This window comes from Seriola lalandi, unplaced genomic scaffold (genome assembly GCF_002814215.2).
Source record: "Seriola lalandi dorsalis isolate HSWRI2012SDOR001 ecotype SW California unplaced genomic scaffold, Sedor1 jcf7180002054693, whole genome shotgun sequence".
Taxonomy (NCBI): domain Eukaryota; kingdom Metazoa; phylum Chordata; class Actinopteri; order Carangiformes; family Carangidae; genus Seriola; species Seriola lalandi.
In genome coordinates this window covers 261583-289505 of record NW_019525246.1, presented here as the reverse complement: position 1 = coordinate 289505, position 27923 = coordinate 261583, and the positions used below count along the sequence as shown (strand labels likewise).

The following is a 27923-nucleotide window of genomic DNA, read 5'->3' as shown; positions in this document are numbered from 1 at the left end:
CCTCGGAGCTGAGCACCCGTGGCACTAATTAAAGTCCTTGGGGGCACCAGCCTAAACTAATAGGTAAAATAACCAATATTGTTTCAGTCTCAAATTATTACTATTAATTTGGAAAGACATTTATTTACAATGGAACAGAATAAAAACACAATGTCTAATCTAGTATATACAGGTGTGTGTGTTTGTGTGTATTGCTATATGGGGGGACACAGACAAAGGCAAGATGGCTGATTCAAAGTGGTCGCTGTGACCACATGACCCGAACAAATAAGACTGCACGGAAGGTGTAAGTTACTTTGTTAGCCTAGCTCATGTAATCTAAATGTACCAGGTTAGAGGGAGAAAGTTAGCTGCATGCAGGTTCAAGAACTGAGACGTACTACTATGTGTGTGAACATACAAGTACTCAATTAACTGTGTGACTAACCACAACCTAAGCAAACATTTCAACAACAAGACATTAAACAACAGGTACATTAATAAAGTTAAGACTTCGGCTGCATAGCTGTGCTATTCTGTGCTAGTTGAGGTTAGGCCCAGTCAGTTAACGTTACCCAGTCCTTGGAACAAAACAAAGAGTTCCTTTCCAGTGTTGTTGTAAAGTCCAGTAAGTGTGGTGGCTTCCTGGTGGAGTAAAGTCCTGTCTAGCCAGACAGGACTTTACTCCACCACTGTTGCTTCCACTGTTATCGCCTCTGTTCTCCTCACAGAGTTAAATGTTCCACGCTAACTCTGCTGTGACTCCTATTGCTTGGAAAATCAGCTGGCTGGCCTTGTGTTGTAGCCACTGATTCTGAAGAGAACTTGGTTTACTCTCAGTTAATCATAAGCAGGTCACTGCTGTTGAGGAGAAGAGTGTTGTCATTTACTGTGTGCAGGCCGGCAAGAGAGCTGTTGTCTCAGGTAGCAAGAGCCGAGAGGGGAGAGCAGGAGCTGCTCTCCTGGGCAAGCCAAGAAGAGAAGAGAGTTGTTGTCTCAGGTAGCAGGGCTGACCTGGGCTGGGGCCTTGGTACTCCTTGAAGAGCTGAGAGGGGAGAGCAGGAGCTGCTCTCTTGAGCAAGCCAAGAATAGAGGAGCTAAGAGAAAAAGAGAACAAAGAGGGATATCTGGTTTTGTTTGGTGACAACCTGGGGGGTCACATGTCACATACTGACCCACACTGACTGGTCAGTGAGGTCCCTGGGGGAGGGTCGTCCCCAGGTGTGAACAGTGAGGAACTGTGGGGAAGTGAGTTCCTTTGTCTGTGGAGCAAAGAAACATCTGTTCTCTTGGGTGAGTCCCAACAAGCTATAAAAGTTATAGTTATTATATAGGCTATTTATTTAGCATGGTAAACCATTTTAGAAGCTTTATTTTAAAACCAGTGTGGACAGATGGAAAGTTTATTCTGTCAGTTATTAAGTCCATGAGTATCAATAATACTGAGCTCATTCACCTTTTTTCACCAGGACTGTTTCATAAAGAAGCCTCCAGAGTGAACCAGAACTGAGATCAGACTGAATGAATGGAGACAAGGGGTGGTGTGGGGAGGCACAGGTCCCCTTTATTTTAATGAAAAATCAAAGACCTATGAAGGTAAAGCACCACATCATCCAAGGAGGAGCAGAACAGAGAGAAAGGAGAGCATGACAACAGACTGACAGAGTCATACACTGAACTGAGGAAGAGGATCCTCTCCTCATGACATTGATCACTTGCAACATCAGAATAATTAACAACAAAAAACAAAATGGCAAAATAAACAGGACACTGTCATGTCAGACCACAGTGACTCTGCAAATGGTTGGCCCCCAAACACATGCTACATCCAAGAAGATCCATCAGGACCACCTCAGTCCTCTGCAGACCACCCTTCATGTTGCAGAGATATGGCACAGGTAATTGTGAGTCTGAGGTGATCCAGTTTACCAGAAGGACACAGAAACCAGGACAGACACTGGACCAGGCTGCAGCACCTGAACTCAGTTTAGTCATATGCATTAGTTATCCTGGTGGTTTGTAATGAATTTTTTTAGTGACTTTCATGTACTTTGCATGACTTCCTGTGCAGACTCATACTTTCACATGGTTATTATTCACCCAACAGTGAAAATCAGAGAGAAAAACTGTTGTTGGATCATTGAATCAGTTGGAGGATCTTCACACGGATGCAAACATCAAATAACTGACAAAAAACCCCCACACACACACACGCACGCACGCACGTACGCACGCACACACACACACACCTCAGTGTCATCATTATTATTGCAAAATCTCTGATAACACATGTATATGAGTTCATGTTGTTTATCATCATTCACCTGATATTTGACTTCTTTTAAACGTTCAAAGAAAACCATAAAAGAAATGACACATAATGCAGTTTTTTAGTCCAGGAGTATAAATAAAACAGTCAGTGAACATGCAGCAGACACAGAGCTGGTACATCTGAATGGGAAACAGGACACGTGGCTTTGTAGCTGTGGAGACTTTTAAATGAAGTTTAGACGAGGTGCAGCTGTCCATCAGCTGGTGGCTGGAGTGCAGAAGTCAGATCAGAATAGCACAACTGGAGTCAGAAACCACTTCAGTGTCAGAGCTCAACCTTGGAGTGAAGGCTGCTTCTCTTCCTTACTCTGAGAACTATGGCTATCTCTGTGTCCAGAGACGCTGTCCCATAAAGACTCAAATCCATCCATCTAACAGCACTGTGAGCATGTACATCAACTGAAAGCAACATGAGGGTGAACAGATTCAGTCATGGTAGGTGTGAAGGTTTCTAAATATCTTAGTCACAATAAATCAAAGCCCATGAGCTATGTACATGGCACATATCCACATCATGCTTTGTCTGAGCCACAGTGTGATTTCAAATAAATGTGAAACAACGGCTCTCTGATGGCACCTTGTCGTCATGGATACCCACATGTTGACACACACTAAAGATGCTCTGACACCAGCTGTTGTTTCATGTCGACTGTTTGACAGAGCAGTGAGAGGTCGGGACGTCACCTCTCAATGAATAAGAGCTACAAACACAGGCTGTTGGCAGCTCACAGACGCAGCCACATAGGTTAATATGAGAGTTAAAGCTCCATGAGGTGATGAGGCTCTGGACAGGAAGGGATCCCTTCCTGAAGTGACCCGTGCTGCAAACGTCTTGTAGCTTATAATACTAACTCTGATCCCTCCGCTACAGCCAGGAGTGATACTCAGTATCTTTACATGCACACGAGACTCTGGGTGACGCAGGTAATAAGGGAACTAACACCTGTACATGCTCTGCAGTAACTAGGTGTGGGTGTAGCTCCACAGCACTGAACTGAGGGTGTGGGGATGACATGGCTGATCTGACTTCATGTTGCTTTTACTCAAGGATCAGCTGTTTCTGTAGAGTCTTAAATCTAAGGCAGGTAATCCACTGATCTCTAAACATTTTGTGATGTATCTTTAAATTCTCTTCACGTCCTGGTAGCAGTGAAGAAATGAAACACTCTGACAATAAACAGAAAGAAATTTGTCCTTGTGACAGCCACAGGGCCAATCATTTCATTCAGGCTAAGTATGTACCTGTCTGTCAACATACCTCCAACTAAGAAGAAGAGAAAGAAGAAGAAAAAGAAGAGGATGAAGAGGAATAATAAGAAGGAAAAGAACAAGAAGAAGGAGAAGAAGAGGAAGAAGAAAAAGAAGAAAAAAGATTTCCACTGCAGGAACTTTCCCCAGGAACCAGAAACCTTTGAGGAACTATGCGTGTTTCGACCGCAGGAACCAGGATCTAAATTTAGTTCCGTGGTAATTGATCGACCCCCCAAAAAAGTTCCTGGTCAGGGGGTAGTACTTTCCAAAGGTTCAGGAACTTTGGGGGGTGGGGACTGCAGTGCTGAACATTTCTGACTGGTGGAGTACTCGCTGCATTTTATTTTACCTTTAACCAAAATTTCTCCAGGAACTAAAAGGTTCCTGTGGCCCATTGTTGTCCTTGTTTCCACTGCAGCCTTAGGGCCCAGGAAGTGCATGAAAAATTATTACTTGACATTACATTATTACTTTGAGGACAACGAAATATGGGACAAGTTGCAGAAGCAGCATTTTATTTTCAAATACGAGCCGATCCCGTATTAAACGTGATGGGTGGCAACCCTAGCCACTCCAGTTGTTGTGGTCCTTAATCTTTTTGAAGTCATGTTTCAGTTTTTTTTACCTTCTCCTGAACCTGTTTCACGGTGTGGAAGATGTATTCGCTCGCTCGGTACTTGCTCATTTGGTCCCTGCGGACTTTTAAACATTGCAGGTGAAATAAAATGCAGCGAGTACTCGATCAGTCAGAAATGTTCAGCACTGCAGACCACAGCCCCAAAAGTTCCTGAACCTTTGGAAAGAGCTACCCCGACCACGGACGTTTTTGGGGGTCGATCATTTACTCCAGAACCAAATTTAGACCCTGGCTGCTGCGGTGGAAATGTGCATAGTTCCTCAAAAGGTTCCTAGTTCCTGGGGAAAGTTCCTGCAGTGGAAACGCGGCTTAACTAAAAAAGTAGTATCTCAAGGATTACCTACTCCAGCTTTAAGATCTATCTGTGTCAGCCTCCTCCTACAGTATTAGTCACATGATCATCACATGTAAGTTGTATGTTTTCAGACGGTCACAGACAGATGACAGCAGCACAGGTGAGCATGGCAGAGACCAGACAACAGGCTCTCTGAGGTCTGAGCTCAGTCTGGAGCAAAGGTCATGTGGAGGTTATAGTGTGTAAACTGGGAGGAGTTTAGGAGTCATGTGATGTGTGTGTGTTGGGTCAAATCATTTTCAGTTATCTCAGTTATAACAGTCGGTTTAGTTTGCCGTTAATTTGTGGCAGCATGATGTCAAATCAACCTGCAGTCTCATGTTTGGTTACTGCCAAAGTTCAAAGGTCAACTCTGCTGACAATGACCTTTAGTGCGGTGGGCGCTCAGCTCAAACAGTGGTAACAAATCATGAAGCGGCATCAGTCATGAGCATCTGGATTATAGTAATAATAAGTTAACCTGCAATACATCTTGATAAAAACATGTAAACATGATGTGAAGCTCCATGAGCTGAGCTTCAGTTTGTATTTCAGAAGGCATGAATAGAAATTGATTTGACCCCGGCTCCGATGTGGACCCCTGCTAATGTTACGAGGTGTCTGGGTTGTCCTCTGCAGGTTCAGCTTGTTCTTGGGGTCTGTACATGAAGGTGAGGAGGAAAAGAGCCACGTCATAAGAGCACCAATAGGCCGTGTGTGAGGTCACCGCTGACCAATAGCGGCTCTCCACCAAGCCCTCCCGCAGCTCAAAGTCGACGCGTCTCTCCAGCTCCACTGCAACAGAGAGAAGGACAGATCATCAGCAACATGTACAATCCCAAAGGCAGGGTCTCACACTGACCCCCCAAAACAGATGAGTCGGTCTGAATGAACTACTACTCTGACGAATGTAGGTCTTAAAAGTGGCTTTTTTTTAAGTTTTCTCTGCTGCTGAACATGGTTTCTTGTTGGGAGCAGGTGGTGATGATTGTTGCTTGACAAGAGCTGCGGCCATCATTGTGTTTACAAGACCAGAGGTTATAATACGTCCTCTGAGCAGCTACGTCTTCAGTGCAGGCCGGAGGCTACAGTGAGTCGGTATCGGAAAGTGACAGAACTAAGGCTAGCTGGTTAGCATGCTAACTTAAGGAGATGAAAGACGTGATAGAGACAAGAGTTAACATTGGTGTGTGTTCCACCTCTGGAGACAGCTGGTGTGTAAAGGAATGAAGTTTGATACTGAACTCACAATATTTCCTCGAGACCAGTGGTCCCCAACCTGTGGGCCGGGGACCACCATGAGGTGGAAAAGGTTGGGACTTAAAAATAGCTCCTTAAAAAACTATTCATTATCATTACTATTATTATTGTTACTACACGTTTGTCACATTGTCTCATCATTAGTACCATGATTCATTGTACCAATCTGGTACCAAGCTGGTCTGGTGAAGTCTGCACCAAAGAGGACTCTCTGGAAGTCCAGATAAATCCACATGAGCCCCCTTACAGATAGGAACCCTTGAACTGTAGATCTGGACATTTGCCGCGTTTCGACCTGGAACTAAAAGTTCCAGACTTTTCTTCAGGAACTAAAAGGTTCGGGAAGGTTATGCAAAATTATTACATCTCACAGTACTTTGAAGACATAACATGAACGAAAATACAGGACAAATTGCGTCCCATATTCATTCAATAAAGGACACAGCATTTTACTTTACAATACGGGACAATCCCATACTATACGTGACGGGTGGCAACCCTAGCCACTCCACTTGTTGTGGTCCTTTATTTATTTGAAGTCCTGTTACAGTTTTTTCACCTCTTCCCTAACCTGTTCTGCGGTGTGGAAAATGTGTTTTCTCACTTGGTGCTCGCTCCCTGCTGACTTTTAAACATGAAATAAAATGCAGAGTACTGCACCAGTCAGAAATATTTAGCACTGCAAACAACACCCCCTAAAGTTCCTGAACCTTTGGAAAGTACTATCCCCTGACCAGGTACTTTATTGTGGGTCGATCAATTACCGCGCAACTAAATTTAGTTACTGTTACTGTCTCTCTGAAGTGAAATCGTACTCAATTCACTGGTTATGGTTTTTTTTTTTTATGAAAGTTTCATTAACTCTAATTATATGCAGACATGTTAGTGAATGCACCATGAAAACAGCAACAACAGAAACCAGTTGGACTTCAGTCCAGATTGGATAAAACTGAGCCTTAAGTCCAATTTGGGAAAAAGACGACAGCGACCCAGTTCCAATGCTCCCTTGTCTGGACAGGCTCCAGCTGCCACTCACTGGTGACCCCAACAGCAGGTAAGTCATCCTTGTTCCCTCACCAGAGCCTAGTACTTACATGAGGTGCTGTCCATGACTGCTGAGGTGGACTGGGACATGGCTGCCTCCACCTCCCTCCTCTCCTCCTCTGTTTGTTTGTCCTTCTCCTCGCTGTCTGCCACCGCCACTCCTTCTTCTCCCGACGCCACGTTTTCTACTTCAGAGGCTCCACCCTCACAATCTGACGGCTCCTCCTCAACTCCACCCACCTGGCTGCTAGAACGTGAGAAGCGGGAAAACAGGATTCCTCCTATTCCCTTCCCAAGACTGGCAGCACCTGAGGGGCATCAGATAATTCATTAATTTAAATCATCAATGAGCCTAATTCATTCATCATCAGAACTGAATCCAGACTGACTATCCTCTTATACCTGTAACCACAACCACCAGTGATGTCACGGTGTACAGACACAACAGGGAGTACACTTCTACTGCAGCAAGGTAAGAGCTACTGGGGATCGGTACAGGGGTCATGTGGACTACATCTTAGTCTGGTGCATTTTGGTTTTTGTGTTATGTTCTCATGTTAATGAAGGAGGTGAGTGGACAGAGCCAGAACAACTGTTTCTTTACCTTATAAAAATCTGTGATTTTAATCATGGTAACGCTCTGTGTCATTTGGTTGTGTGTCAATGACATCATATCCTCTATGATCATGTGTCGGTGTTGTGTTTGTCTGACAAAAGCTCAACATTGACTGAATTATTATAATGAACCAGATGAAGGTGGAGGTGGATGAAGTGGATCCATATCAACAACTCCCATGATCCCAAGCTACTTCACAAATTTCGTTATTGTTTTGTTTTAGAGGCCTCTAGAGGCAGAAGTTACAGACTGTGTGGTTCAGCTAGGCTAACAAGCTGCTGGTTGTAGCTTCATATTTCTTGTGCAGAGTGGAATCTGAACAGACATTTCAATTTCCAAAAATGACAAAACTCTTTTAGCAGGGATGGTAATGCTCACTAGATTTAAATGTTCTAAAAGTCCTGATTGGTGCAGCTGAAAATTGCCTTTCAGTATATCCAGAGTAACAGCTGCTAGGCTCCTGTCCTATGGTGTTGTCTAAAGATAACTGCTGAGGCAGGAAGGCGGCTCAGTGCTGAGAAGAAGGTTCTGGGTAGTTCACATGTTCCTCCTGAGTCTGCACTTGTTCCCTGCAGGGTAGGTGAACTGGAAAGTCTTAAGTACACAAAGCTGTGAGTGGCTGTTTATGTATGTGTTGTAATCCTGTCCAGAGGCCAACTGGCTTCTCGCCCAGTGCATGCTGGCCCACAACAGGATAAATGAGTTAGAAAATGGAGGATGCAGAAAAGTTCTAGTAAATAAAGTGGATTATCATATACCACACTTGTCTGATCTGTGGAGAAGCAGCTCAGTAGAGAGGATGTATTTATATTCACATCTGTCATCATTGTGCTTTCATTCTCCACTCTACACCTGATGGGTGAAGGAAAAGTGAACCCCGCTGGTCTGTGTCAGCAGAGGGAGCCGCTCCTCAGAAACCAGGGCTCTCACTTTTTATTTCTATTGAACTCTAATGAGCTGTTTAAAGCCTAGAAGACCAACAGACCATGTGAAGTAGTTTACCTTGTGATCCAGCAGAGGGCGCTCTGTAACTTCTGTATCAGCTTGACCTATGACCGACTAAATCTCTGAGGCTGAAAAATTAAGCCAATACTGATGTGATAAAACTGCAGTCCCCATTTTTTCACAGAAGATAGACTAAATAACAGAAACACCTCTGTATAATATTATATACATTACATCTTCCACAGTGATCAACTGAATCAACAACTGTCTAAAACTATTTTAATAATAAATTGCGACCTGTATATGCTCTGGCTCCAAAGTGCCTAACTGCAATGAATTGGTTGATTTCGTTGCTATTCTCACCTGGGAACTGACTGACAGTTTCGGTTGCTGCTCTGTCATAGTTAATGTTGCCGTTTTCTTTATCACAGTGTCTAACTACCTGCTGTACATTTAAACTTAGACTAGTTCTGCTCCAGCACTCAGAGTTCTCTGCTCCTTTTAGTAACTATCACTAACTCAGCAGTTGTTTACATGCTGTTCAGATCTGCAAGTTACTTTCGCTTAGCAGTTAGCACTAGCTTCTCTCCCTCTCTCTCACTCGCTCGTTGTGGTGTTGTTGTAACTTCAGTGTAGAGGATTGTGATGTTTATTACATCTTCAGCCATGTCTTCCATCTTTAGGCGCAGCTCCACTTGCTAACCGGATGTAACTGCACACTCAAACTGCCATCCCTGAAAATTTTCCTCAAAAAAGTCAGACATATTCAAATCCCACAATTTCCAACCTTCATTTTATATCAAAATTTTTGAGATTTTTTTTGGCCTGTATCATCCAGTTTTGGTTTCATTCTGATATCTTTTATGGTTTTTGAGGAAGTGATGGGAGTACCCTCCACCTCTCCCATTGACCAATACAAATTCAGGAGCAGAAGTGACCCTTTTTTGTAACTTGCTCCTGTGTCCGCATTTTGGCTCTAGAAACACCAAAGCCACATAATCTGTGCACAAAGGTCCTATGCTGCTGTTGGTTTGCTCATGGTTCTGATATGAGCTACTCTTCTTTTCAAAAATAGCAGTTATTTGAGAGGCTCAACGAGCCAAGAGCTCACTCAGCTATGTGAGTTGTGCGCCGTTCAGCTAGACACAGAGACCCTTTGATCTCTGTGATGTTTATAAACAAAGCCACACACACACTTATTGAAAGACACACAAACCATCTCCACCTTTGGATATTCACCTTCTAAAAAAAAAAATCATAATTTTGGCATCTAATTTTTCAAAGCACTGTCTTTCAATTAATATAAGCTGCTTTTTCAACCATTTTAGCATTGTGGTGAGCTGATCTTTTCAATAGGACTTGTAGCTTTCCCTCCGAAAAAGATTAAAAGCTGTTGTCTGCCTAGGGAGAGGGAGGGGATTGTGTGTGCGTGTTTCCCTCCTCCCCTGGTGGCCACAGTTGCCAGTGGCAACCAGTGTCTTAGCAGGTGTTAATGGGCAGAAAGGGGCAAAGCTGATTCTGATTGGCTAATTAATTAGACTCATTAATTCTTAGCCTTTTAACTCATGTATAAGAGCAACTCCAAGGTAAATCAACACAGTGTAATTGCATGTACTTGTGTGTGCGTGTTGATGTGTGGTTCTTTGCGTGTGTGTACATGGTTTCTATAATTGTGAGGACAATTTTGGTTAAAAACCATTATTTTCTCTATGACACGAATGAAACTGAAAGTAATGTCCTATGTACAGATTGAAACATGAGGAGTGAAGTACACACACCAAGCAGCAGGCACATTCAAAATTTCTCCAGGAAATTTCTAGTTATGTTATTCACCTTCCATATCGAAATTTCGGCGCGTAACTAGCAGCTTTGAGAAAATCAGGACATATATATATATATATATATATATATATATACACACACATATATACACACACACGCGGGTCGATCGGGAATGGTGTGCTGTGACTTTTCTGAGTGATGTAACCATAGAGATGGCGATAAAAGGTAGAAAGAATTCCCATGAGAATGAATGGGGACTTCCGGTTAAACCCTGACCAGGTAGAGACGCAAACTCCAGTGGATCCGTGACTCTTCTGATAATTTGATTTTTTTTTTAAACTTAGACTAAACTGCTCCCAGCCTTTCTGAAACTCTGTAAGTGCACTATAGCCTCCTTATATCCTCACATCCAACTCAGAGATGGCCCCAAAATCCAAGAATATTAAAAAGGGAAGAATGGTTGACGAAGAAGAACCTTCCCCACACCGCTGCGAGGCTACTACGGCAGGCGTTGACAGAGACTCCGTATTAACGGCTATTGAATCACTCCATACAGAACTTCACAAAATTAAGCAAGACATCTGTTCAAAAATCGATTCACGAATTGAAGAAGCTATATCCTTCCTTAGAAAAGACATTTCCAAACTTGAGACAGACTTCAACAGGAAATCTATTACTCAAAATTCAGCACTAACACTAGAGGTACAGCGATATTAATCCATAAGGGAGTCCCCTTTTCTAATAAGAAAGCTATTGCAGATAAGAAGACTTGTGATTGTATTGGATGAATTACATTCTGTAGCCTTAACTTTAGTCAACTAATATGGCCCTAATATTGACAGTCCACATTTTTTCAGGCAAGTACTGGATCTTATCACTGATACTTCACAAACTAATCTAATGATTGACGGGCGTTTTAATAAGGTTCTCGACCAGTACCTGACAGATCCTCCTCTCATAGAGCTCCACCTTCTAACTCCAGTGAATTTTTGAACGCAACCATGGGTAATGAACTTGGTGGACATTTGGAGAGCATTTAATCCATTGGCTAGAGAATACTCATTTTACTCACCAGCCCATAAATTCTACACTGGGAGTGATTACTTCCTGGTGGACTCAAATCTCATCCCATATACTTCTGACCCCAAATATCACAATATAATCATTTCAGACCACTGTCCAGTTACATTTAATTTACGGTTAGACTCAATGGAAAAGGATTTGGAGACTGGACTCACTTCTTACTGGCAGACAAAGACTGTCAACTTTCTTAAAAAAAGAGATAGAGCTATTCTATCAAATGAATTTAGAATGCAGGAACCTCTCCATCCTTGCTTTGGGAAACTTTCAAAGTATTTATCAGAGGCAGTATTATATCTTATCAAGCGTCCAAAAAGAAAAAAGCTCTGACGGAACAGAGAGATCTAGAAAGACAAATCCAACAATTAGATGAGGAAAACGCCATACAACCATCTAAGGAAAAACACAATAGGATCTTAGCTCTTAAAATATAAACTGAACAAATTATTCTCTGTCAAAAGTTGTAAATATCTCCAATTAGCAAAGCAAAGATTGTTCGAATTTGTTGATAAACCGCACAAATTATTGTCACCGCACCCGGTGAGATACTAAGGAGATCAACAGCTGATTTCAACGGTTCTATTAATCTCTATATACTTCTCACACAACAGCGGGGTCTCCTCTGTCCAGGAATTTCAAGTTGAATTGCCAAGTTGAATGGGCCTATCTTTTTGAAGTTCCTAAAAATTTAACATGGGGGAAGCTTTCATTAATTGGATTAAAATGTTATATGCATTCCCAACTGCCGGAATCCTCACAAATAGGAGTCTGTCCTCAAAATTCAGACTTTACTGAGGAAAAAGACAGGGATGCGCACTTTCACCTTTGCTATTCGCTCTAGTCCTCGAACCCTTTGCTGAAAGAATCCATACCCATCCTGAGATTCACAGTTATGTCACCCAAAAGTACTCAAATAAAATTTACGTATATGCAAATGAAATTTTGCTTTATATTACTAAACCCCATACAAGCTTCCCTAAAATCTTGGCCTTAATCACTGAATTTGGCTCCTTTTCTGGATAACACATAAACTGGAACAAGGAGAGAACTTGAATGTGCAGGATACCTCTGGCTGGAACAACAACAATCCAAATGGAGAGGTTTACATATTTGGGAGTTGATATTACCAGGAAATACTCTTTTTCATGTAGTGCAAATTTCACCCCTCTGACTGAGAAGTTAAAATCAAAAATTCCATTTTGGAAATCTTTGCCCAGCTCCTTGATTGGTACAATCAATGCAGTAACGAGAAAACAAGTAATAGAATTTTGTCGGGAGGCGGAGGAGGCACGAAATTTGACAGAGGCGACCACCTCGCAATTATCTATGCAGGAAAAACCCTGTATCTTCAACATCCTTTCCATTGTAGTGGGTAGGACACTATCATAACCCCTAGTTGATTATACTGGGCACATCAGAGGCACTGAACACACTCAGGAAACCGCAGAAATACTTTACTGCTTATGGCCTCATAACAGCAAACCAGAAACCCCTTTAATTAAACACTGGCAAACCACTCCACCTGAAAGGAATCAGGTTTGCTCTGAAACACAGATTGGCTTATTTTTAATAAGATCTGGTCGTCCTTTGCAACGTTTTTGGACAAAACCCACACTGAATCTGACTATGTCCATCCTACCCTCCATATGAATTTGAATCTGACTAATTTACCCGTTTGATTTGGCTGCACACATGCACCTAACCCTACGCCCCCTCCCCTTTTTTTTTTTAAAATGTTTGTTTATTTTCTTAATTATTTTATCTTATAATTATTTCGCTTTCATTCACTATTTGTTCTTATTTTTGTTATAGAAAATGAAGCGACTGAAATGTATTACCTGTATTATCTATATGGCCGAAACTGCTTCAATAAAAATAAATATGACTAAAGAGAATGAATGGGGAGACGTCTTGAAAACGACCAAACCCAGCTCTCTTTGGAGCTCTACTGCTGCGTCATACTTCAATGTAGAGAAATGGTTGAAACGTTAAACGGGTCACAAGACTTGAGACTCTTTTGGGATAAATCAGTATTTTGATAACTATTACAGTTCACACAAAATCGCAGTTTACGTTTTGCGTAATTTTTAGACCATGTTGAAGCCAATACACTAATATGTGTTTTACCTACCTATACCATATCATATTTATCATATTCATGTGAGTCATTTATAATCATGCTGCCACCTACATATCAAATCATGATGAAATACTGCTGTTTATGTTGACGTGATATTGCTAAAGTGATTATGATGATACAATGATGATGTCACGGGGTGTTAACTCTATAAGTAGACGTCACCTGAGCACAGGTAAGGGTAGTGTGTTTGGCTAGAGAGCGGAAGGGCAAACTATTTTTCAACCGCATTTCGACATAAAGCGAGTTTTCTGTTTAAGATGATCTTTATTTATTTTGCTGTTGCTGTTATGCAATAAAAGAAAGTATTATTGTGACACTACGAAAGAGTGAATGCGCGTTGATTTACTAACCGCTCCTACAATCAAGTTGAAAAATAGCCCATCTGAACGCCAGAAAGGACACCAGTCAACGTGGAAATGAAAGAGACCGGAGTCTGTTTGGATTGATCTGGGCTGCTGCCAGAATCTGATCTCACCGGTACCGTGAGTAAACGAGCGGATGAGCTGTTTTCTGAACCTGGCTACGATCAAACATTAAAAGGTGACAAATGAAAAGAAGGAACTGTTTGACGAGCAGACAAATGAATCCATAAACTGCCTATAAAATTACGAAATCACTGAAACTATAGGCCACGGATTAATATCGCTGCACGGAAAGCGGACAACTTTAAAGGTGATGCGAAAATCTCAAAGATATGAATGAAAATATTACAAGCAGATGGAAATAAAATATAATATACGAAACAAACTGCGGAAAAGGCCCGGAAAATAAAGATATACGCTCTTGGCCTACAATGTTACAGTTGGCCTACAATGAAAAACAAGAACAGTCATTTGAAGACAAGAAATTCTTGCATGTGATGAACAGCTCAGTCAAAAAAAAGATGGCCACTATGAAATACGACTTCCGTTCCGTTGGGATGACATCAGCCTGCCAAACAACAGGAAGGTGGCGGAACAAAGAGCACTAAGTCTTGCCCGCAGATTCCAGAAAGACGAAGCCTTTCGGAAAGACAATATTGGCTTCATGAGTGATGTCTTGAGGAAAGGGCATGCAGAAAGAGTACCAGAGGAAAAACTTCCCCGGATAGATGGAAGATTGTGCTACATCCCTCACCATGGTGTCTATCACAAAAGGAAAAAGACAATCCGGGTGGTGTTCGATTGTACCTCTTCATTTCAAGGAATTTCACTGAACTCTGAGCTGCTGCAGGGTCCTGACCTTACATACACCTTGTTGGGTGTACTCCTCAGATTCCGACAGGATCCAGTAGCAGTGATGGGAGATATCGAAGGAATGTTCCATCAAGTAAGGATACCTACACATGATGTGGACTTCCTCAGATTCCTGTGGTGGCCAGACGGCGACACCAACCAACCGTTAGAAGAGTACCGGATGACAGTGCATCTCTTTGGAGCAATCTCATCCCCGAGTTGTGCCAATTTCGCACTGAAGCGGACAGCTGATGATAATGAAGGGAAATGTCGCACTGAAGTTCTCAACAATTCATCACAACTTTTATGTAGACGACTGTCTCAAATCTGTCCCAAATGAGAGCCAAGCAATCTCTCTGGTGAAAGAGCTCGGATCAGTATGCGCCACAGGTGGATTTAAGCTCACCAAATGGACCAGTAACAGTCGTGCAGTCCTTGCTTCGGTTCCAGCTGAAGATAGAGCAAAAGAGGTCAAAGATCTAGACCTTGACAAAGACAAACTGCCCATAGAAAGTGCTCTTGGCATGCGATGGGACACTGAGTCAGACATGTTCTTCTTCTCGATCACCCCAAAACAACCATCAGTCACCCGTAGAAGCATTTTGTCTGTGTTAAACTCAGTATATGATCCTCCAGGGTTCCTAGCACCAATTATGCTGACCGGGAAAGGAATACTGCAGGACCTGTGCAAGCTAAACTGTGGATGGGATGAACTGATACCAACTGCTTACACAGATAAGTGGAAGGCGTGGCTGAAAGATCTTAACCTGATTTCCAGCTTAAGAATCAGGAGATGTCTTAGGCCACCAGATTTTGAAGCCACTGGGGCACAGATGCTTCACATCTGCGATGCAAGCGAGCGAGGTTATGGGACAGTCAGCTATCTAAGACTGACTAGTGATGATGGATTACCTCACATTGCCTTTATGATTGGGAAGGCAAGAGTGGCACCTTTAAAGGTGGTGACAATCCCAAGGCTGGAGCTTGCCAGTGCAGTCCTTGCTGCTAGGATAGACAGGATGCTGAAGAGAGAGCTTGAGTTAACCCTCGGAGACTCAGTTTTTTGGACCGACAGCACCAGTCTTAAAACACATCCAAAATGACTGCAGAAGGTTTCAGACCTACGTGGCGAACAGAGTGTCTACTATTCGGGATCTGACACACAAATCCCAATGGCTCCATATAAAGACTGGAATCAATCCCGCAGACAGTGCATCAAGAGGCATGAAAGCTGAGACTTTCCTTCAAGAAGGACACTGGCTGAGAGGGCCAGATTTCCTGATGCAACCTGAAACAGACTGGCCAGTGATCCAAGTACCACCCACACTGTCCGACAAAGACCCAGAGGTCAAGAAGGTGACTGTGGCTTTCACTACAAGTGCGTTGCAGAATCAAAGTCCGCTGACTGAGCACTTTTCATCATGGGACAAATTGATTCGATCGGCAGCCTGGCTCCTAAAATTCAAAGAAACTCTGAGACAATTGAACTTAAAAAAGAAAATTAGTGATTCAGACCCACAGCTGTCTGTGGAGGATCTAGCCAAGGCTGAGCAATCACTTGTGTCCTATGTCCAACAACAATCCTTTCAAGGTGAGGTGACCTCTCTACAAAAGGGCTTACCCATAAAGAGAAACAGTAGGATCTATAAACTAGATCCCATCTTTCAACATGGAATCCTGAGAGTTGGAGGCAGACTAAGTAAACTGGCAATGCCAGAGGAAATCAAACATCCAGCCATTTTGCCCAAGGACAACCACCTATCAAAGCTACTCTTACACCATACCCACGCCTTGGTGGGTCATTGTGGAAGAAATCAAATGATAGCAAAACTCAGAACAAAATACTGGATCATAAGAGCAAACTCTGCTGCGAGAAAGATAACACGGGACTGTGTACTCTGCAGGAGATGGTATGGCACAGCAATGACACAAAAAATGTCTGACCTACCTCTACACAGGATAACACCTGACTTGCCACCCTTTACCCACACTGGACTAGACTACTTTGGTCCAATAGAAGTCAAGCGTGGCCGCAGCAAAGTAAAAAGGTATGGAGCCTTGTTTACGTGCCTCGCAAGTAGAGCCGTACACTTAGAGATGTCATTCAATGGACAAAGACTCCTGCATTTCTGCACTCCGACGATTTATCTGCAGACGAGGCCAAGTGAAGGAGATTGTTTCTGACAACGGTACAAATTTCGTGGGGGCAGAACGGGAGCTTCGAGAAGCACTTACTCACCTTAACCTCAGTAAAATCCAGCATTTGATTCACGCTGAAGGTATCAAATGGACATTCAATCCACCCTATGGTCCTCATCATGGAGGCGTATGGGAGCGGCTCATCCGAATAATCAAAAGGATCCTCTATTCCATCACAAGGGAACAGACCTTGGATGACGAGGGTCTCCAAACAGCTTTATGTGAGGTAGAGGCGATCATGAACGACCGGCCCATCACAGTCTTATCTCAGGATGCGAAAGATCCGGAGCCTCTAACACCCAACCACCTGCTCCAAATGAAGAGAATGCCTACTCTTCCACCTGGACTCTTCGACAAAAGTGACACCTATTCCAGAAGAAGATGGAACCAGACCCAATACATAGCTGATCTGTTCTGGAAACGCTGGACAAGAGAGTACCTCCCATTGTTACAAGAGAGGCAGAAATGGAATAAGGTTAAAAAGAATCTAAAACATGGAGACATAGTGCTGATTATCGATGAAAGCTCACCACGCAACTCCTGGCCCATGGGCAGAATCACAGAAATCTTCCCCGACAAAAAAGGACATGTACGTTGGGTCAAGATCAGGACACAAAATGGCACCTTGGAAAGGCCTATTACTAAGCTGTGCCTTCTACAAGACATGACCTGAGGAGACAGGTCTGACCTATACACTTTTTTTTTTAAATATTTTGACCCCTGAAAGGACTTTAGTTGAACCTTTTCTCTCTTTTTTCTCTTTTTCAAACGAGGATCTGCGTTGATCTTTTTGGTTGAATTTTTATGAACTTATTTCACAAATGGACTATTGGAATTAACTGGATTATTATTATTATTTTGTTTTTAATTATTTTTGAAATTCTATGGACAATCCTGAATATTGCCACAAAGGAATCTTGAGTGTATGCTTCATTGTATGAATGTATGAATTGCCCTATACCGGTCAATTAGGGGCCGGAGTGTTGAAGCCAATACACTAATTTGTGTTTTACCTACCTATACCATATCATATTTATCATATTCATGCAAGTCATTTATAATCATGCTGCCACCTACATATCAAATCATGATGAAATACTGCTGTTTATGTTGACGTGATATTGCTAAAGTGATTATGATGATGCAATGATGATGTCAGGGGGTGTTAACTCTATAAGTAGACGTCACCTGAGCACAGGTAAGGGGTGTGTGTTTGGCTAGAGAGCGGAAGGGCAAACTATTTTTCAACCGCATTTCAATATAAAGCGAGTTTTCTGTTTAAGATGATCTTTATTTATTTTGCTGTTGCTGTTATGCAATAAAAGAAAGTATTATTGTGACACCACGAAAGAGTGAATGCGCGTTGATTTACTGACCGCTCATACACCATTTCAGATTTTATAATGGGTGTGTATTGCATGGAATGTTCAGAGCTAGAGTGGATGACATCACAGCTAGAGTGGGAGAAGCTATAGAACTCCTCTGAAAAAATTCTTGTCCTTCTGACCACATAATTCATTCTTGACAAATCATGGCTTCCTTGGTAGTAGACAAATTTGTGATGTTTCATAGAAAGTGTCTACCTAAGCACAGAGATTTAGATTTTCAACAGAGAGCCTCAAAGTGATGGGAGTACCCTCCACAGAAGTGACCCTTTTTTGTAACTCGCTCCTGTGTCCACATTTTTGGCTCTAGATACACCAAAGCCAGATAATCCGTGCCTGAAGTTCTTGTCCTGCTCATGATTTGCCCATGGTTTTGATAAGAGTTACTGCTTTTTCAGAAATAGCAGTTGTTTGAGTGGCTCGCAGAGCCAAAATCTCATTCAGCTCTGTGTCAGCTCTGTCTTCCAGCTAGACAAAGATGTTCGAAACAGCCCGTTAAGAGACTCTTTGATCTCTATGCGCACACGCACAGAAAGCTAATTCTTATTGGCTGATTAGACTCATTAACTCTTACCATTATTACTCTCAAGTATGAGAGCATCTATAAAGCAAATCAGCACATGTGTTTCTACAATTGTGAGGACAATTTTGGTGAAAAACCTGTAACAATCTGACTGTGCTCCTACCTGATCTCTCTGGTGTTTTTCCACTCACCCCGCCTCCGTCTTACTCTCCACTCTGCCACACCTCCTCATCAGCCTCACTGTCCCCACCTGTTACTCCCAGCTGCATTCCATCTCCTATTAAGCCAGTATTTAAGCAGCCTTGGTCCACTCACTCATTGCCAATTTGTCTCTGTATTATGCAAGACTTTCCAGCATTCATCTCCGGACCGACTTCCTGTTATCGACCCTGCTCGTCTCTGACTATCCTGCCTCGTCTCTGCCCCGGTTAACGCCTCAGCCTTCTGTCCCCAACCACGAGTTCTGCCTTTACCCCTCCTGGTTCCTGTCTGCTGTTTGGCATTCCCCAGCTCTGACGTTGCTATGTGAGGTTCCCACCTGTCTTAACTGTGGGATCCTTACCATCAGAGACTCCTGCCTCGTCTAGTCTTTCTTGGTGGGTTTGTCTTGTGAGTACTTCCCTGCTGGTTTCCTGATCCTTTGTCTGGCCCTGATTACCTGCTCCTTCCCAGTTTGTCCACCCTGCTGCTTACCTGGTTCCGACCCTCCTTATTCCTCGACAACATCTGCAGCCTGCTCCTTAACGGTACTGTTGCCTTCCTTCCAACTCGTGAGCCTCCCGAACCCGCTCCATGAGTAAGTAGACCAAGGCTACTTAAATACTTGCTTAATAGGAGATGGAATGCAGCTGGGAGCAACAGGTGGGGACGGTGAGGCTGATGAGGGAGGTGTGGCAGAGTGGAGAGTGAGACAGAGGCGGGGTGAGTGGAAAAACACCAGAGAGATCAGGTAGGAGCAAGGCCACCTCTCTGCCGCCTCATCGCCCCTATGACTGCGCTGTTGATCCTCTACCTGGGTCCTCGCCTCCTCGTGGCTGCCTCTACTCCCTCTCTGGTTCAGAACCGCTCGCCATGGAGATGTACATCAATAACTCTCTGGCAGCTGTCATCATCTGTCTGTCCTCTTCTCCAGCTGGTGCTGGGTTGGTGTTCGTGGAGAAAAAAAGACTACCGAGGACTGAATGACATCACTATGAAGAATCGGTAACCATTGCCCCTCATCTCCTCTGCTCTTGAACTCCTGAGGGCGCCACGATCTTCACTAAGCTGGACCTCCGCAACGCCTACCACCTGGTTCACATCAGAGAAGGAGATGAGTGGAAGATGGCATTTAACACCCCCACAGGCCACTACGAGTATCTGGTCATGCCCTTTGGTCTCACCAACGCCCCAGCAGTCTTCCAGGCGTTGGTAAACGTCGTCCTCCGAGACATGCTCAACAAACATGTCTTTGTTTACCTTGACGACATCCTGATCTTCTCAAAGTCCCGCGAGGAACACGTCCACCACGTCCAAGTGGTACTGCAGAGGCTCCTGGAGGCGTCCTTAAGGCAGAGAAGTGTGAGTTCCATGCCTCCTCAGTCTCCTTCCTGGGGTACATTGTCGGCCGAGGTAGCATCCAGATGGACCCCACCAAAGTTTCAACTGTCACTGCCTGGCCCATTCCTGGTTCCCGTAAACAGCTGCAACAGTTCCTGGGGTTTGCCAACTTTTACCAGAGGTTCATCCGTTGGTACAGCTCCGTGGTCGCCCCCCTCACCACCTTGACGTCCTCCAAGGTGCAATTCTGCTGGTCCCCCGATGCTGACAAGGCGTTCCAGACCCTTAACGCCCGGTTCACGTCCACTCCCAGCCTGGTTCGTCCACCCTGCTGACTGCTTACCTGGTTCTGATCCTCCTGCTTCCTCGACAACATCGGTACCGTTGCATTCCTTGAGGTGAGCCTCCCCAACCCACTCCACTCACCTGCTCCGCAGCACGGCATCTCCAGCCCCGGCCCGGGACCCCTTCCTCTATCCCCAATACCCACCTGTGTGCAATATCTCTGCTGGTTCATAAATAAAGGTCATTACAAACTACGTCAAGTTGTGTGCTGCACTTGGGTCCATACTATACCCATTTCAAAACCATTATTGTGAGGTCATTTTGGCCAGTCCTGACAACTTCAAAGGGCTGTTGGAGGTTAAGCTTTGGCAGTTCCCAACATCACGCACACACACATACATTGAAAGACACACAAACACCATCACCACCATATGGATATAATTGTATAAGTGTCTCAACCTGGTAACACAAGCTTTTTGGAGGCTCTATGGTAGACGGCTCTACTGCCATACACAACAATACTCACATTGACAGACCACCATCTTATTTTTTGGATATGCGACCTTCAAAATAAGAGTCTCAACCGGGTAACAAGAACTTACTGGAGGTTCTGTGGGCAGCTCTACCGCTACACACGAAAACTTGCAAAAACACAAACACACATATATTGACACAATCACCACGATTTTGGATTAATGTTCAAAAGTCTCAATGTGGTAAAAGGGAATTATTGGCTCTATTGTACAAAACCTTATGCAATTTATACTGCCAAACACAGAAGCACAGACACTTTCAAAATAAGAGTCTCAAACATAAACTGTAAGGTAGGTAATAAGCTTCTCTTAGAAGCTATCGTCTATATGGGGATATAGTGGTATAGCTTTATTGCAGATCAACTTCTATTAGGACATGTACATGTGTGTATACATGTCTTGCTACGGTTGTGGGGACAAATTTGGGTTTGAAACCATCAGTGTGAGGTTATTTTGGCCAGTCGTGACAGCTTCAAAAGGCTTTTTGAGGGACACCTGCAGTGACTGAGGTCAGTGTCAGGATAAGTCTCTACAACATGAATGAAATGGAAAGTAACGTCCTTTGTACAGATTTAAATGTGAGTTGAAGTACACGCACCAAGCAGCAGGCACATTAAAAATTTTTCCAGGTATTTTCTAGTTGTGATTATTATCACAATTAAGTTATCAATTTTTGATGTAAAGAAATGATGACAAACACAATTCAATCATAAGATTCCTTCAAGGCATGTTATAGATGTATATAAAATACTTTTCTTTGAATAATAATGTGTCTGATATAGTTTTTACACAAAAAAAGTGTGTCTTGTTAAAACCTTAAAATGACATCCAAGCCTAAATTAAAATTAATTTAATTAAATTCCATAATCAAAGAAATATTCATGTCACCCTAAAAGTTTAATAGAAGGACACAATATGTCTCCTACTTCACTGAACAGTCCATTCTCAATGTATGTGCACTGGAGGCTTCGAGTTTCCAAATCACACTTGTGTAAGTTGAATACCGGACCACAACTGACTTCTAAACTATTTGTGATGTCACAAATCATCATAGCAGATGAATGGGAAAGCAGCTTTTGAGTATCAAAGGCAGGGTTTTTAAGACCTGCACCCACCCTGCACGAGTTTGAACTGAATGTTCAAAAGAGAGTGACAAAAGAGACTTTCAGCCTGTCAGGGTCTCAGCTAATGGCTATTACATTTGCAGGAAATTACCAAAGTTTGAATTGAAATAAAAAGTGAGAGCTCTGACACTTGTATCATGTCCTACTGCATCTGCCATCCACACAGCCGTGACCCTCTCTGTGTGCTCACCCATGATGCTGGCCTTGCCCAGGTTGGTAATAGACTCTCCGTAGTGCCGACGAGCCTGTGGGGGGGAGGTGCAGGGGCTGGGGATGCTTTCTGAGTCTGAGACGGACGCTGTCTCCTTTGGGGGGTTTATCAGTGTGGGCCGGATCTGATCATACGGTGTTGGGCTGGTGGTGTTATACCTGCACATCACATCCACATCAAGCTCAGGTCACTGACTCTAGTCCTCATTCTGTCTGAAGCTGTGACTTAGTTTATACCAGCTCATTATACCATTACTTTTACTGTAAACTGATAACAGAGAGAAAGAGGACAACATCACAGCCTCTACTGATCTGCTAAATTCATAGGAAATCGTATACAAATAGCACATTATGTCTCATATAAAACCAAAACACATACCAGTGGATTTGAACAGGTGCAATGTTGCTGTAGTGTTTTAAGATGAGAGGCTCCAATCTGTATGCCTGAAAAGAGGATAAACACTTGATGAGGGTATTTTTCTTTTTGTAATTTGAGTATAATGTAACTGTCAGCATGTCCTTCAGTTTTCATTATTTTGTAGTATAATAGAAAATTCCCACAGAGCTGCATCCAAATGTGACATGAATGAAACACACATCTCTGGGTAGTGGCTCTCACCACAGGGTCTGTGGGATGGAATATGTTGAAGAGGCGTTTGCAGATAGTTGTGGGGAGGATGTGGTCCTGCACACTGTTGTTTCCAGGCCGGATCCCTCGCAGTGCCAGGAACACAGCCAGAGGAGAGCCCATGCAGAAGAAATTTTCCACCTGCAGCACAGAGAGTGGGGTAGATCCAACTTGAGAAAACGACTGAGACCCCCACCCCAAATCTTCTTAGGACAGTTATTAATTTGAATAAAGTCTGTGATTGCTTCATGGATTTCAACTCATTCTCCACTCAAGCTACTATAAAACAAAGAGTGGGAACAACTGAAACCAATGAGTGGAAAATAAAAACAGACGGGAAGGTCTGCATCACTACCACCTGCTCAGGAGGTGTTGAAAAGTAATTATTTACACCACAGTAAGAAATGAAACCCTCTGTTAAGTACTCTGCAGCAGTCTGTGTCCATACTGTGTGATTGTGATGCTTCTAGGGACAGAGAAGAGAAGGTTCGTTGTTAAAATCAGAAGGTCCATAGTTAGTTCAGGTGTGTAGTTAGAATTGGAAGATCTGTAGTTTAAATCAGATTGTCTGTAGTTAGAATGAGAAGGTCTGTATTTAGAATCAGGAGGTATGTAGTTGACATCAGAAGGTATGTAATTAGAATCAGAAGGTCTGCAGTTAGTTCAGGTCTGTAGTTAGAATTGGAAGATCTGTAGTTTAAATCAGAGGGTCTGTAGTTAGAATCAGGAGGTCTGTAATTAGACTCAGAGGGTGTGTAGTTAGAATCAGAAGGTCTGTAGTTTGAATAAGAAGGTCTGTAGTTAGAATCAGAAGGTCTGTAGTTGAAATGAGAAGGTCTGTGGTTAGTTCAGGTCTGCAGTTAGAATGAGAAGATCTGTAGTATGACTCAGAGTGTGTAGTTAAAATCAAAAGGTCTGTTGTTGAACTCAGAAGGACTGTTGTTGAAATAAGAAGCTCTTCAGTTAGAACCACAATGTCTGCTGTTTAAATCAAAAGGTCTGCAGTTTAAATCAGAAGGTCTGTAGATAGAATCGCAGGGTCTCTAGTTAGAATCAGAGGATTTTTACGTAAAATCAGAAGGTCTGTAATTTAAATCAGAAGATCGGCAGTTGGAACCAGAATGGCTGTAGTTTAAATCAGAAGGTCTGTAGTTAGAATCGGAAGGTCTGTATTATTAATCGGTAGGTCTGTAGTTAGAATCAAAAAGGCTATAGTTAAAACCCAGAATGGCTGTTGTTTAAATAAAGAAGGTCTGCAGTCATAATCAGAAGGTTTGCAGTTTAAATCAGAAAGTCTGCAGTTTAAATCAAAAGGTCTGCAGTTTAAATGAGAAGGTCTGTAGTTACAATACGAAGGTCTGTAGTTACAATACGAAGGTCTGCAGTTTAATTCACAAGGTTTGCTGTTGAGCTCAGAAAGTATGTTGTTTAAATCAGAAGATCTGTGGTTAGAACCAGAAAGTGTGTAGTTAAAACCAGAAAGTCTGCAATTGGAACCAGAATGTCTGTAGTTAGAATCAGAAGGTCTGTACTTTAAATCAGAAGATTGTAGTTGGAACCAGAATGTCTGTAGTTTAAATCAGAAGGTCTGTAGTTAGAATCAGAAGGTCTGTAGTTAGAATCAGAAGGTCTGCAGTTGGAATCAGAAGGTCTGCAGTTTAAATAAGAAGGTCTGCAGTTAGAATCAGAAGGTTTGTAGTTTAAATCTGAAGGTCTGTTGTTAGAATCAGAAGGTCTGCAGTTTAAATCAGAAGGTTAGGCTTGTTGGTTAACTCAGAAGGTCTGTTATGGAAATCAGAAGATCTGTAGTTAGAACCAGAATGTCTGTAGTTTAAATCAGAAGGTCTGTAGTTAGAATCAAAAGGTTTGTAGTTTAAATCAGAAGGTCTGTAGTTAGAATCTGAAAGTGTGTAGGTAGAATTAGAAGGTCTGTAATTTAAATCAGAAGGTCTGTAATTGAAAACAAAAGGTCCACGTTAGATCAGGTCAGTAGTTAGAATCACATCTACAACATGTGCCGGTGATACAGTAGAATTCAACTTTTCAGCATTACCTTGAATCTCAAGGCTGGCACTGCGACACATGACGAGGTCTGTAGTCCCTGGAACTGATCCTCCAGGTCCCTTAGCCTGTTCGGATGATACACAGAGATTAAAATCATTAATTACTAGGTGTCAATTAAAAAAAATATTCAAATATGGCACAATTTGGAGTCAAGAATGAACTCATTAGATATTGGTGGTCAAAGGTCACTGTGACCTCACAAAACATATTTCTGGCCATAACTGATGAATTAATGTACTAATTATGGCACAATTTAACTCAAATGTCTATAAGGATAAAACGAAGTGTTCACATTTTATATCCAAAAGGTCAAAGGTCAACTTCACCATGACATCATAATGTTCTGCAAAACACTTCTGGTCATTATTCAACACTGTAACTCAGGAAGGAGAGACTGTGTTCATATTTCATGTAACTTGGCTGGTTAGTGGAGTAAACAACCACAAGGAGGTGATTCAAGTTTAGAAAGAGAATCTGAGAGATTGTTTTGAGCCTCAATATTCTTCTTCACTAACACATTCACCTGTTCACTCCTCATATTGACATACAACTCCACCTTAATCTAATGGACACTCTCACGTCTGCCAAAGAAATGAGCGTACAGTTACTTGTGAACCCCTACGCCTCAGGCACCATGTTCACACAGTTCTGTTAATACTGATAGAAATTATAATTGTTCCAATGGTTTGATTGGAGGTGAACTTCGTCCACTCCAGGTTCTGAAAACTAGTAAATCTTACCTCTGCTTATATATCAGTCACTTAAACCTTCAGGTGCATTTTATGCCACAACACAGATGGAATCAAACTCCACACCTGTTCCAGAATAGTATCATGCAGTACCTGAGGTGTGTGAGTCTCAGCTGCTCCTGAAGGTGGCGCTCTTCGTCACTCGGCCAGCGGACCTTCGTCTCCTCTGGGTCTGGCGCTTCTTGGTGATGGAAGCGAACGGGGTCCCAGCCTGTCATGATGTCGAAGGTGATGACGCAACCCAGTGAGTGCGACACTATCGACACTTTCCCGTTCTTCTCAAAGTCTGGATTCCGCGAGCAGAAGAGTGAGTACAGACGATTCAGCTCCAGAGTCAGACCCCTGGTAATCTACACACACACACACACACAAAGACACACAACAACAACACACATACACACACGGTGGGGTACTTGCCATTTTGAATTGTGTTAATAAGACATAATAAGTCATGTCTGCTGCCTCAGAGTCTCCATCATTCATCTGTTATTTCACAGCCATAATTCAGAGCTACAACCATGTGGAATTAAAACATCTTAGTCAGGATTAAGGATTCGGAGTTGATTCAGATTCATGAGACTATTGCTCCCAAACCAGCACTAGCACCATAGCTGTGAGGAGTCAGAGCGAGGCGCCACCTCAGGCTGGGTGTGTAGTGCCAGGCTCACCTCGTCTCTGTACAGGGGGCTGGTGTAGTACATGATGTCCATGGCGCTGCTGTTCAGCATATCTCTGAGACCTCGCACTTTGTCTGGAGTGATGGAGTCCACTGTGTCTGCAGGACAATACAGAAAATACACCAACACAACCGTCTGTTTCTTCTTCTGATAAAACACCGACTCTGAAGTACAGACTTCACATGGGCTCAGTTTCCCACAATCCTCCACCTCTCAAATTCCTGCCTGAACTCAGTATTTCCAGTGTCATTATTAACCTGGTGATCGGGCGTCTCGGCTGTGCCCTGTGACTTGATTTGATCCAGTGGGAGCTGGTTCCAGCTGGTTCCAGCAGGGGGCAGCACAGTGGCTGAAAGACATTTCACACTGTTTATCTTAAACACAGCAGGGCTCCACCAAGTGACCATCTCCTGCAGATTTTAGAGAACTTAGTTTATTTTTTATAAAGCTGGCACATTTCAGAAATATATTTAGGGCCCAGACTATGTAGAAACTAGTAGACAAAAAGTCAACTCTGTATCGGACTGGAAGCCAGTCAGACCTGAGAACTGGAATAACATGCTCTCTTTTCTTAGTTTTAGTCAGAACCCAGCAGCAGCATCTGAATAAGTTGCAGCTGTCTAATAGTCTTATTTGGTGAACCAGTGAGGACAGCGTTGCCGTAATCAGCTCTGGAAGATATAATATAAAAGGGATGAACAAGTTTTGCTAAGTTTTGGTAAGACACAGTCTCTGACCCTAGCTGTTTCTGAGATGCCAAAACACAAATTTAGTTAAAGCTATTATGTGGTCACTAAAACTAAGATCCCCAACCATGATCACACCCAGATGTTTAACATGGGTTGAAGTCTTTGATGCTCTAGACTCCAGGTAGGCACTAAGTTACAACCTTTCTTCTTTGTTCCCAAATAGAATGGGGCTGAAATCATTTGGTGAAAGATCTAAAAATAAATCTTTGTCGTCTGTGTAGCTATGATAAATCACCCTGTGCTTTTGGAAGATATGCCCAAGAGGGAGCAAAGAAAAAGAAAGGACCAGGGAACAGTTGCAAAAAGCATCTTAAATTAAGATTTTTCCAAAATGTACAATTTATGGTTTCCTTAAAATGTTCACTTAAGTATTTAAGGATTTCTCCTTATCTTAGTTTATGCTTAAGGGATCACTTAAAGTCAGTTAAGCTGTTGCACAGAAGACCTTCCTGACCAAACTAAGGAAATAAAAAACGTAAGTTACCTCTGACTCTGTCTTAACTGCAACATGTCTGATTTTATGGTGATAAATGAAGAGGATGAACATGTCAACAAGAGCTTTCCGCAATCAGAAGAACCTGATGGACCCTCAAAGAGAGGAATTGATTTTGCTCTATAGATTTGATCAGCAGTCAGTTCATGATT

The 27923-nt window shown here is 42.7% G+C and overlaps 1 protein-coding gene across 1 annotated transcript in view; it reads right to left on the bottom strand.

Annotated features, from left to right (window-relative positions):
• Positions 1–1516: 1516 nt before the first annotated feature.
• The window catches only part of ddhd1b (DDHD domain containing 1b), a 30258-nt gene continuing 3851 nt past the window's right edge, over positions 1517–27923 (bottom strand). Inside the window, exons 6-13 of the mRNA XM_023423752.2 lie at positions 26521–26627; positions 25946–26202; positions 25093–25168; positions 23031–23180; positions 22791–22855; positions 22392–22570; positions 6887–7144; positions 1517–5327 (exon numbers count right to left, since the gene is read on the bottom strand). Of these exons, the coding sequence (XP_023279520.1) occupies positions 5143–5327; positions 6887–7144; positions 22392–22570; positions 22791–22855; positions 23031–23180; positions 25093–25168; positions 25946–26202; positions 26521–26627 (1277 nt within the window). The 3' untranslated portion in view covers positions 1517–5142. The remainder of the gene's footprint in view (positions 5328–6886; positions 7145–22391; positions 22571–22790; positions 22856–23030; positions 23181–25092; positions 25169–25945; positions 26203–26520; positions 26628–27923) is intronic.